At 44.7% G+C, this 13,201-nt stretch overlaps 1 protein-coding gene across 3 annotated transcripts in view; it reads right to left on the bottom strand.

The window, feature by feature from the left end:
* Positions 1 to 12,949, bottom strand: part of acot7 (acyl-CoA thioesterase 7) — a 260,402-nt gene extending 247,453 nt beyond the window's left edge. The window contains exons 1-2 of one of the 3 annotated variants that reach the window (XM_078238517.1): positions 12,816 to 12,949; positions 9,554 to 9,596 (exon numbers count right to left, since the gene is read on the bottom strand). Coding sequence is in view for 2 of the 3 variants with exons in the window: in XM_078238514.1 (XP_078094640.1) it covers positions 12,816 to 12,874 (59 nt within the window). In the remaining variant the exon portion in view is untranslated. The remainder of the gene's footprint in view (positions 1 to 9,553; positions 9,597 to 12,815) is intronic. The other 2 variants (XM_078238514.1, XM_078238513.1) reach the window with 2 other exon arrangements.
* Between the last annotated feature and the right edge of the window lie 252 nt (positions 12,950 to 13,201).

The following is a 13,201-nucleotide window of genomic DNA, read 5'->3' as shown; positions in this document are numbered from 1 at the left end:
GGTCTAATTGCCCCTTTAGAGGGTAGTTAAAAGAATCAACCACATTGATGTGGATCTGGACTCACACAGAGGCCAGACCAAGTAATGACAACAGATTTCCGTTCCTAAAGGACATTAGTGAACAAGCTTTCTTTTTAAAATGACAATCGACAATGGTTTCACGGTCATCATTAGACTTTTAATTCCAGATTTCTATTCAAATTACACCATCTGCTATGTTGGATTCGAACCTGGGCTCCCAGGGCACTACCTGGGTCTCTGGATTACTAGTCCAGTGACAATACCGTTACGCCATTGCCCCCCTCCAAGGGCTTGTGGTCCAGTTACAACACATTTCTATTCACTATGTCATTGCTAAATATTTATATGGAATCAGAAATGCTAAATGAGGCAATTTGATAAATGGTTCAGACATCTGCTATGCTGAAATCACTTATGAGCAATCTGGCACTTGTTTTATCAGCATGAGCATGTCCCTGCCATGCTTCTTTCGATATACATGATTTAGAAATCCACCTCCCATTTTACATGGCAGCTCAAGTGAATCAGAGCATAGTCCCAGCCACCACATATGGACATGCATGTCCTTGGTCAGCCCTCTCCAGAAATCATTTAGTTGAGCTAGCATGTATGATGGTCATCATGTATACCAGGGTTGAGCATGCACAATGAAGGGCGCAATGGGCAGCATGGTGGCACAGTTGCCTCACAACACCAGGGACTTGGGTTCAATTCCAGCCTTGGGTCACTATCTTTGTGGAGTCTGCACGTTCTCCCCGTGTGTTTCCTAGTCCAAAGATGTTCGGGTTAGGTTGATTTGACCATGCTAAATTGCCCCTTAGTGTCAGCGAGATTTGCTTGGTAAATATGTGGGGTTACAGGGATAGGGCTTGGGTGGGATCATTGTTGGTAAAGGCTCGATGGGCCGAATAGCCCCTTTCTGCACTGGAGCGATTCTGTGAATGTATAACTCAGCCTATCTCCTACATCTAGTGACTCCACAGTAATTGTGCTCAATGCTGCATTCCAGACTAACTTCTACCCTAACAGTGGCAGTGTCTTGAAACGTTGCTGGTTTGACCACTAACAATTCTATCTTGGTTGCCATTACCACCAATATTTTATGATTGTAAAGCTCCAACTAAACTTGCATCTTCAGAAACTTACAAGTCTAAAATCTAACAGAAGTTGGACTGCGAATTCCACCACAGGCAATGTTTTTGCTCGCTTTTCCTCTTCTCCACCTCTGCCCTCTTTCATTGTCTCTTTCCTCTAGTGATTCGGCTTCATTCTGCCCAGTCAGCTATCCAACTGATTGGGCATCAAATATTCAGATTCTTTTTTTAATTCACAGTGCTGAGTCCAATTACTGGCAAGGTTTGGCCATGCTAACATTTACTGTTATAAATAATAAATCTCCACTAAAAGCAGTAAAGTGCTTTCTGAAGCCTCAGTATTGACCTTGGGCCACGGAATCCTTGAGCTGCTGCAATTGCTCTCAGTGGCCTTGGGCAAGGGAAGGAAAAATTATTCAGGAATACCACAACCGATCCTCATCCTGCAATTCTTTCTAGAAAGGGCAGCTGCATGACGCAATGGAGAGAACAGGATCAGGCTCACTTCAGATTCTTCCCTCGTTAAATAGCCTGCTGACAGCCACAGTTTAATAACACAGTAACAGGACCGACTGGATGAAACACTGATGAGCGGTTCAAAGTCATTCAAAGAAGCCCTACAAGAGAAAGCATCTTCCCAGGGGGCAGGAGAGAAGAAGATGGAAGCTAAAAAACTAATATAAAACACGAACCTACACATGAGACCAACAACAATAAACTGATTCAACTTGCATCTTCTGCCACACACCCTTTACAATGTTCATCCGGCAGTAAGGATGCTCCAGTAGCAAGCAATAAAAGAAACTAATTTCACAAAGTAAAAGTTAATAAAGAAACTTCATTACTCCGCCACTTGGGCCGCGCCCTGGGCAACAATGCTCTTTCCTATCCTCATCTATGTTCTATTTATATTGGGTCAGCTGATCCTCCCAGCATGTTGCCATTGGCTACATCATAACAGACATCGGCCGGGATTCTCCCAAAAAAATTCTAAGTGCTGAATTTGTGTAAAAACTGGAATAACTCCTGCTGTTTTTTTTAGCGGGATTTTCAAAATGAATCTCCCACACTCTGAGCACTGCAGTGTGCACGAGTGTGGATCATGATAAAAATCTGGGGGCAGGGCCAATCCCGCTGGAGAGGCCGACAGCATAGCGCCGAGTGGGCCACTGCGCATGCGCCGATCTCACAGAGTGGTGATCAACGCGTGCGCAGTAGCTCCGCACTGCCGGCCTAGCGATCGCTGGCCAGCCTGATAGCTGGCCAGCACACCAATCCTGCAATGCTGCCCTCCGATGCCCCCACGCCCTGATAGCTGGTGACCCAGACGTCTTCGGGCCAGCCTCGACCTCCCTCCCCCACCCCCCCCCCCCCCCCGGCAGTCCCGATCGCCCAGTCCCCACCCAACAGCAACCCCGCCCCAGTGGGGAGCCCGCTAAAAGGCCTTCGCTTGTGTCTCCCGACCTGCTGCACTGCTAGAGCAGCGCAATGGGCTGGGTGCATCACCCCCATACTTTGCAGACTGGATTTTATGGGGCAGTGTGATCCTCTCCCCTATTAAAATGTTAGTGGGTGGGGGAGTTGGATCTTGCCCAGGGTAAGAATGGCAACCCCAGTTATGTTACAGCGGATTGGCCCGTTATCAGATAGAGGCAGGATTTCTGCCCCAAAGGTCCAGAAAGTCGCACCGCAGAGACCTCAGGCCAGTCAGAGGCCAGCAGCCCTCCAATACCAGTAATTCCACCAGGAGTGATGACTACTGCCGGTATTGCACTCAGGGCTTCAGGAGATGCGCTGCAATTACTTTTTGGAGTCTCACTGGGTGCCAAGATGGTGAGCACCAGCTAGGAGATGGGAGGCAAGAGTCTGAGATTCCATGGGGGACGGGGAATCTGTGGGCAGATAGCATCTTGGCAGGGCCCTCCAATTGGCCCAGGAAACTCAAAAAGGAAGATCTTGCAAGCATACCTGCTAGACTGGCCACTTGATGTGGGCCTCTACCATCACCTGTTGAATCCTGGTAGCGAGATAAGGCCTTTAAGTGGGCATTAATTGCCCACTTAAGGGTCTCAACTGGCCCACTGGCAGGCATGCAGGCCACATGGCATCATGCTCTACTGCGGCTATTGAAGACCATCGATTTTGTTTCTGCATTGTTAGTTGACACAATATTTTGCTATGCCCAAAAGAAGTGGGGTCCACCAATCAGCATTATAATATCAGTATTGTAATTATTTTTGCTAAAATAATGGCGGCGGAGATAGACTAGTTTATTTATAGCATCTGTTCATAGAGCACATTGCACATACTCTGCCCCTCCAACTTGTTTCTCCTTTCCCAAAGTTGACACAAGCTAGGACGACTGAGCACATTGCGATGTTGTCTATGAAATATAAATACTACTTTGTGAAGACCTTGAGATAATGTACAATAGAAATAAGACATTATATATGAAAAAATAGAAAGTATGGGCTAGATTGATTGGCCATCCTAAATTGCCCCCGAGTGTCCCAGGATGCATAGGTTAGAGGGGTTAGTGGGTAAATATGTAGGGATATGTGGATAGGGCCGGGTGGGATTGTGGTTGGTGCAGACTCAATGGGCCGAATGGCCTCTTTCTGCACTGTAGGATTCTATGATTTTATGATAAACATTCACAAGTCAATTCAATTCCCAATAGCCCTTCCTTTGTTATGCTCTTAATCATATTCCTCGCCCTCTCCAAAGCCTGACAGGGTCTCACGCCATGCACTTCGATCTGAACCACCGTCACCCAAATTACCTTTAGACTGATGAAGCTCTTCTTAAATTGCAAGCAATGCTGGAGTCGATATACCACGTGGCTTCTCATTACACCTGCTGTTATGCCATTGAATGGTTCAAGGACCAATGCTACCCCAACTTCCTATTCTGGCACAAGGCCCTAAATTGCAGCAGAAAGCGACTTCTACCCCAGTGAAGGATCTCACTCATTCTCAATTTTGATGATATCATCCATCTTCCCTCATTATGTAAAGAATAATCTTCCTAAAAGAAATAACCTTGATCGTTCTTAGTGCAGTGGAAATTTAAATAAATTTACATAGGGTTTTTCAATTCAAACAGGCCATTGGGCACACCTAGTCTAGCCTGTATTTATGCTGCACGAGAATCCATCTCTAAGTTCACCTTCTTTATTGAGCATACATCCAACAGGAGTGCATTAGTTTATTCATATATGCACCCGAGATTCACAATCACTCTCCGAGGAAAGGAGGGGAAAGTCATGACAGTGTCAGGGTATGGCAAGGAAGGCTGCATTCTTGTACCAACACATCCTTAACCATGTTGTTCACAGAATTAAAACATTGCCATTTACTTTTACTACCAGCTGTTCAGAAATAATAGGCACAGAGCAACTTCTACAGTCCTTATTATCACTGACAAAATGAGGATCCCTGAGCTTACAATGATCATTTTCTTTTTAAAGCGATGACAATATTTATGACAACCAGCACTTTTCTCATAACTGTTCAATAGGATATTAGCCGCTGGCATTTGCAGAACATTTAATGCCACATAAACATAGTAATCAAGTAAAGGTTGTGATTTCACTGCGTGACGGGATGTTTGATAGGCTCAGCACCTTTTTTAAAAAATAACAAACACATCTGCGTTTTAGTTTATAGAAACAAAACAACAAAGAAACTTTCTTGAATTTCTAATCGATCCAATTGTCTTTCAGTGGGCAACATTCCATGATGATGGTTCTGCAAGTGTTTGTGCTTGTAATTCCTGCTGTGACATTAGGCAAGCTAAAATAGGTGCAGCGATGACAGTTGAGATATGATTGATACAGCAACAAATTATACCTTCTGCTACTTGTTCACTTAAGTTGGTATGACATCATGCAGGTATCAAAATCCAAAAGCTCACTGTTTGGCCCACACTGCACTTTGGGTGCTTACTGGTAATATGTTCCCTCAGCCCATTCCCACAGTCGAACCTCCACTTTCTATGACCCAACATGTGCTTTACCTGTCTGACAGCCAAAGACATTACAGTGCTCCGCGATTAAACAGAGAATGCACCTTCCTGGTTACATTGTATGATTTTGCTTGCCTTTCACAAGCAGTAGAATAAACACTTTCACTAGACCGCAGCTCATCTTAGAAATGCCCAATTAAACTTATTTGTAGATTAAGTGGTTCAGTGAACAGAATCAGTTTAGATGCACAGTGACAGAACAAACTCTCTCAAATATAAACTTGTTGATTGAGAGCCTATCTCTCGGATTCCATCAGATGAATTCTTCAATTTACACAAGCTGGTTTGAGATATAGGGTGGAATTCTCTGGTCTTGCCTGTGGTGGGACCTGTTGCGAGTGAGAACAGAAAAATTGGCATTCCAGCCAAACCTCCGTTCACTTTCAACGGCACTGGACAATCCCAACCCGCAAACAAGGACGGAAGATTTCGATCATACCTGTTTTTTAACAAAAACTGACTGGCACAAATGAAATTTAAATATTTGCTTGTTAAACCCAAACAGAGTCTTGTGGTGCAGTGGGTGACGTCCCTGCCTTTGAGACAGAAGTTCTGAGTTCCAGTCCCAACCCAGGACTTGATGGCCAAGGAAGGTGCGTTCACAAATGCAACCAACCGGGTTTAGTATCAACCTGCAAAATCTTCCAGTGGCAAGTTCTAAGACGGGAAAGACCCCTGGTCAGCCATGCTTGATGTGAAGTGGCGCCCTCTCCAGCTATGGCAATAGGCTAGTGACCTGTTCCAGGAAATAAATTGCTCCCGGAACAGATGAAAGTCAGCCTTGTGTACCACTAGGTATGGGAAGAGAAACAGCAACAACCTCAGACAGAGCTATCAAGCAAACTTACTTTGCAAGCAACAACCACAAGACTTCTGATTTGACTTTGCTGAGGAAGGAGTTTGACCAAACTTTTGATTCCTCACTCTTCTCAAAGAGATCCTCAACCAGAATGCACATGGTTTAACACTGGACACCGGTCCAAATGACAAAAGTCCTAAACCAAGTTTCTCAGTGTATGATAGAATGCTTTCACCCCCACAAAGCAGTTGGTGTAATGGATCAAGCTGTGAGATTGCAACATTATAGGCTCTGTTTTTTTAATAAATGACGCACCTTTTGGCTGCTGAGTAAATACTCTGTGAATTTTTTTTCCCCACGCACTCACTGAGCATCCTGCTCCAGTACAGAAACAAAATGTTTTTGCTCAATGCCCATCGTCATTTTCTTATTTCATACATGCTGGTATGAACAATTAGTATCATTCTCTTCTTCTGGAAAAAAGTCAAACTTAACATTCTCCTCAGATGAGAAGCAATTTTTTCAGTGGATCACTTAGCTACATATCATACAGCATCAGATGGAGTTCAAATCACTGCCTCCATTAATTTTCACCTGTCTCAAGTTGTGTTGTGCTGACTTAGGACTCATGTACCAATGAGACAAACATAACCTCCACAAAATTCAAACAGGACCAACAGGAAAGGGAGGAAGATAGTCATCGGGACTCTCCTATTGTCGGTTCCATTCATCTCCGCTGTCAAATATCAACTACAATAAACAGATGAAATCAAACGATGGTTCCTGTCAGCTCCTTCTGGGCAGGATCTGATATCCTGAAGATTTGCAGGATTGCCTTATTTAACATGCAGACACGCCATTTATCACTGTCACCAGCAGATGTCAATAGACTTCAATTCATCCAAAAGTGCTGATTCCACACTGCAGATTAGCCGGGACACTCTTCCCAATCTTGCACCAAAATAAATAATATTCCAGATATTTGTTTGATACATTTTTCAGGAATCAAGATATGTTTTCAGTTGTTGAATCTGAGGTTATTCTCTTTTGTTATTGTTTGGTGCAATTTTCTGTTGCTGAATTTAGATTAGGCATTTTAAATATTAAATAAAATCACACGCAGGTTGTACGAATGTAAAAACAAAAAAAGGAATAACTGCAAAAGAAAACCACAGAGGTGCGAGAGAAAAATAACAGCACATCAGACAGCATCTGGAAAGAAAACAGGCTGGTCACGGTCTTCACATCAGCGCTATTGCTGGCTGATGATGATGGTGGCATCCATTGATCTCGGGAGATAATGGACAGTGCCCAAGGCGCCGGTCACTTCTGTATTCAACATAATCTATTATGGCTGTAGAGGCCGGTTTGTGAAGGACATTCCCTTCTGCAGCTGGCACAAATGAAGAACGTTGACAAGGGGTTGACTTTTCCTTTCCACGACCAGCTTTTCCACCATCTGGTCATTTATTTTGTCCTCTGCTATTTTTCCCCCACACCCTTCCTGTCTCCAGGCACACCGGTCAAAGCAAGGACTTCCCAGGCATCGACTCCAATCCCAGTCAGGTTGTGGTCTCACTTGCAGACACCCCTGTGTCACAGATATGGGCAACCTGTTAGCCTCATTCTGAAGTCTAGCTCGTCTTAGGGAATGCAGCCATCATTGCGCTCACATGCCATGTGCCCAGCTAAAAAACTAGCCTGTCCTTTTTCTTTCTCGATGCTGACAGAAATGCAGTGTATTTGATTTGATTTATTATTGTCATACATACAGTGAAAAGTATTGTTTCTTGCGCGCTATACAAAGGATACCATTCATAGAGAAGGAAACAAGAGTGTGCAGAATGTAGTGTTTCAATCATAGCTAGGGTGTAGAGAAAGATCAACTTAATGCAAGGTAAGTCCATTCAAAAGTCTGACAGCAGCAGGGAAGAAGCTGCTCTTGAGTCAGTTGGTACGTGACCTCAGACTTTCGTATCTTTTTCCCGAAGGAAGAAGGTGGAAGAGAAAATGTCCAGGGTTCGTGGGGTCCTTAATTATGTTGGATACTTTGCCGAGGCAGCGGGAAGTGTAGACAGAGTCAATGGATGGGAGGCTGGTATTTTAAGCATTGTGTTTTCACTGTGCAAACATGCCTTTGTTTTAAAAAAACTTCATTGACCATCAACGTTTCAAACTGAACTTAAAACTTAATGTCTTTCATTTCCTGCAGCCCGTTCAGCCCTGTTGCAAACCGTCACAATGTGAGCCTCTGCATCAAGCTCAGAGAAGGCGCCTTGAGCACTGTCCATTATCTCCCGAGATCAATGGATGCCACCATCATCATCAGCCAGCAATAGCTCTGATGTGAAGACCATGACCAGCCTGTTTTCTTTCCAGATGCTGTCTGAAGTGCTGTTTTTTTTCCTCTCGCACCTCTGTGGTTTTCTTTTTCAAATTAAAGCATTTGCAGTTACTCCTTTTTTTGTTTTTACATTCGTACATTCATTGCTTTTATGCCTGAGGGTGGGTAGGAGGGATGAGAAACGCCTACCTGAACTGGGACTAGATATCAAAGCACCAGAAATTAACTTGCTTGGGCTGTGAGTGTCCCACTTAATCTGAAATGGGCAATGGTGATAGCAAATCAAAAGCCCCTTTCCCAATTTACATTTACGTTTTGGGAAAAAAAATCTCCCTGATGACCTGTTATTCTTTAATCAACTTGGGGCGGCACGGTGGCACAGTTGGTTAGCACTGCTGCCTCACAGTGCCAGGGACTCTGATTCAATTTGAGCCTGTGTGGAGTTTGCACATTCTCCACACGTCTGCATGGGTTTCCTCCGGGTGCTCCGGTTTCCTCCCACAGTCCAAAGATGTGCGGGTTAGGTTGATTGGTCATGCTAAAATTGCACCTTATCATCATCAGGGGGACTGCAGGATAAATATGAGGGGTTACGGGAATAGGGCTTGGGTGGGATTGTTGTCGGTGCAGATTCGATGGGCCCAGTGGCCTCTTTCTGCACTATACTATTCTATGATTCATATTGTGCTTTTCAGTATGTAGATGAGGACAATGCATTTGACTACTTCGACTTCAGCAAGGCTTTTGACAAGGTCCCACATGGCAGTCTGATAGCGAAAGTAAGAGCCCATGGGGTCCAAGCAAATTTAGGCAAATTAAATCCAGAATTGGCTGAGTGGCAGGAAGCAGAGGGTGATGGCCGAGGGGTGTTTTTCTGACTGGAAGACTGAATCCAGTGGGATCGCACAGGGATCAGTATTGGGGCGTTTGCTGTTTGTGGTTTATATAAATGACTTAGACTTGAATGTAGGAGGGTTGATGAGTAAATTTGAGGATGATACAAAAATTGGTGGGGTGGCAAATAATGAGGAGGATAGCCTTGGATTACAGGAAGTTATAGATGGGCTGATCAGTGGCAAATGGAATTCAATCCGGGTAAGTGCGAGATGATGCACTTGGGCAGGACAAACAAGACAAAAGAATACATGATGAACGTCAGGACCCTGGGAAGCACCAAGGATCAGAGGGACCTTGATGTGCATGTACACCGGTCCCTAAAGGTAGCAGGACAGTGGATAATGTGGGTAAGAAGGCATACAGTATACTTGCCTTTAATAGCCGAGGCATAGAGTTTAAGAGCAGGGGGGTTATCCTGGAATGATATAAAACATTGGTTAGGCCACAGCTACAGTATGGTATGCAGTTCTGGAATCCACATTAAAGGAGGATGTGATACATTGGAAATGATGCAGAGACGAGATAACATCTTACCCAAAAGACGGCACATTCATCGATGTAGCACTTAGTGGGTATGGCACTTGATCATCAGCACAAGTCAATGGAAATAAATATCTGGAGAGATGTGAAACTGGTGGCTGACTCACTTGTACTCACTTTACATGAATCACACTGAGCCAGACACCTACCTGAATAACAAGCAAGGTGGCCAATACAGCAGAGAGCCATTGCCTGAAAAACAATCCAGCCAGTCACCATCCTATGGCTCCTATCACCACACTCCAGTAATAAGAGGGACTTCTGTTATGATTCCCACAGATAAATAACTGGAAGGGTAATGGAGGTAGGAGTCACCTGACTGTCAGTAACAACTCAGATCAGAGACAAGTGTTACATATTTCAGGTTTGCGCTCGATAGTCTCTTGAGTTCGGCGTCAGATGTCTCTCATGAGTCCCCAATTAATGTCCACCACTTGATTACAACTAACAACCAATTAATACATAATTATATCCCTCTGCTTCCCAAAGGTACCAATGATCAGGAATTTACTCTCACTGGCCCACATTTACAACATGGTGACCCAGAGATTAAAACATTGCAGCAACATTCACTTGTGTATTTGGAGAGGCAGTGGTATTGTGGATGGACCAGTAACCCAGCGAACCAGGTTAATGCTCCAGGGACCCGGGTTCGAATGTCACCATGGCAGATGGCGAAATTTGAATTCAATAAAAAATCTGGAATTGAAAAATCTAATGATGACCATGAAAGCATTGTCAATCGTCATAAAAACCCACCTGATTCACTAATGTCCTTTAGGGAAGGAAATCTATCGTCCTTACCTGGTCTGGCCTACATGTGACTCCAGCAATGTGATAGACTCTTAAATGCCCTCAGCGGTGGGCAATAAATGTTGGCCCAGCCAGCGATGCCCACATCCCATGAACAAATATATGTTAAAAACTGGACACCATAAACTTTAATGTGCATTTCTCCTATCCGCCAGAAGGCATACTGAATGAGACAGGGTCAACAATAATCCAACAAACATTTATAACATACAAAATATCAACAAACAATGAAGTTTACAGTCAGTTTCAATCTATTTTGTATCAATCCTCACAACACCAAATAATAAAAGCAGTCACACTATACCAGGAGGCTAAATTCACTTTGTGAAATAGTTGAGTTTTGATGTTTTTTTTTAACGATGCAAAGAGTTAGCCAGGGAGTTCCTGATGAATAGGGCCAAAATGCCTGAAGTCTCTGCCATCAGTGATGAAGAGGAGTAAGAACTAAAGGTCAGAGTCAAAGGACTGGAATGTGTGGGAAATATATTGATGCTAGAAGGGATTGTAGAAGCAGTGTGATTTAGCAATGAGGAACAAGTTAGAGCCAATAAAGGTTGAGCAGGGGCGGAAGGATGATGAGCAGGGCTTTTGGACTAGCTGGAGTTAACAAGAGACAGGAAAATTGGATTCTAGGAAAAAAAGTGTACAGTTAAGACTGAAGTTACAAAGGCGTGCATGAGGATTTGACTGATTTTGTTCTGACAATGGAAGTAAATGACTGTGTCAGGACATGGTGATTTAAACTCCACTCAGGGTCAATGAACGCTAAACAGTCTGCTTCAGCCACTGTGGGGGTGGTGCAGTTAGGTGCTAGAACAGCAATTTGCATTTCTGGAGCACCTTCAGGTTATGAAACATCCCAAGGCATATCACATGAGTATCGTCAGGTGGAAGAAAAATATTAAACTAGGGCAGGCAATCAAAAAGGTAGGTTTTTAAGGAGTGGCTTAAAGGAGGTGGAAAGGCAGAGAGATGAATTCCAGTGAGTGGAGTCTGAAACAAGAGTCAAAAACAAAGGTTTTGGTTTCCCCAACGTTGGGTTTGAGAAAGTGTGCTCTGGTTCCTGCTGTAATTCCAGTGCACTTTCCCTGTCACCTGAGATAGCATCCCACAGGCAGATTTCACCTTGTGTGTGAGTGCAGACCCAAGGCTCTAATTTCTTCTATTATATTTCCTCCAACACAACAGACGTGTTTTTTTTTTAAAGAGCTGTTGCAATATGAGGTTTAAATCACGGTGGCACAGTGGTTAGCACTGCTGCCTCACAGTGCCAGGGAACCCAGGTTCGGTTCTCAGCTTGAGGTCACTGTCTGTGGGGAGTCTGCACATTCTCCCTGTGTCTGCATGGGTTTGCTCCCAGAGTCTGAAAGACGTGTTGGTCAGATGCATTGGTCATGCTAAATTCTCCCTCAGTGTACCCGAGCAGGCGCCGGAGTGTGGCGACAAGGGAATTTTCACAGCAACTTCATTGTGGTGTTAATGTAAGCCTACTTGTGTCTAACAAATAAACTTTAACTTTACAGTGCAGAAGGAGGCCATTTGGCCCATCGAGTCTGCACCAAGTCCTTGACGGAGCATCTTGCTCAAGAATCCAAGTCTAGAGGAGCAATACGCCCACTGACCTCCCCACTTATTTATTTATTAATACTGCAATGAAGTTGCTGTGAAATTCCCCTAGTCGCCACTGTCCAACACCTGTTCGGTTCAATGCACCTAACCAGCATATCTTTCGGACTGTGGGAGGAAACCGGAGCACCCGGAGGAAACCCACGCAGACACGGGGAGAACGTGCAGACTCCACACAGACATTGACCCAAGCCGGGAATCAAACCTGGATCCCTGGCGCTGTGAAGCAGCAATACTAACCACTGTGCCACCACGCCCACTTGCAGTTATGAACAATAATCTGCATTGAAATATTTGTGGCACTAATTGATAATCCTTAAAAAAATAAACTTTAAAAAAACTTTGAAAATGTAGATGTAGAGGGGGATGGTCAATTGAAATTTAATTGCAGAATTGAGTGACGAAGACTTCCACAGAGTTAAGTTCAGTTGCTGGAGAGGGGAGGGGTGACCTCCCATGTCCTTGTGTATTGAAGCTGGAGCGTCCTTCCCTCTTCCTCTCCCTGGCCGGCCCCCGCGGTGGGTGAGGCGAGGCCGGGCTGCGCGCCCAGGCGAGCCCGGGGATCGAGGGGCCCGGGCGGCGGTTGCTAGGGGCGACGGGGCAGGTGATGGCGGACCCCTGACAATGTCTTCCCCACCCTCCATCTCCCTCTTACCTGCTGACTTGGATGGAGCAGCCGGGGCTCTGGCACAGAGACTTGGCGGCGCCCTCCATTCCTCCTTTGATCCGGATCCGAGTGCTGGCGCTGATCCTGGTGCTGCAGCTCCTGCTGCTGCTCTGAGATGAGGGAGGGAGGGAGGGAGGGGAGGATGGAAGCTTCAGACACACAGGGCAAAGGGGCAAGTGACAGCACTCATCACCTCACATCCAACTCAACATCAATAATTCACATTTAATCCATTTATATATTATTCAAATATTTGGAGCGTAGTTTTCCAGTCCCATTTCAGGTTACCATCACATTCTGAGCAGCTATGCTCTTTTTACAACATCTTTCGTGTGTTTGGGGCATGTGAAATAGCCTAATTTCTTGTTACCATC

The sequence above is a fragment of the Mustelus asterias genome, chromosome 22 (genome assembly GCF_964213995.1).
Source record: "Mustelus asterias chromosome 22, sMusAst1.hap1.1, whole genome shotgun sequence".
NCBI lineage: Eukaryota > Metazoa > Chordata > Chondrichthyes > Carcharhiniformes > Triakidae > Mustelus > Mustelus asterias.
This window is presented reverse-complemented; position numbering and strand designations above follow the sequence as displayed.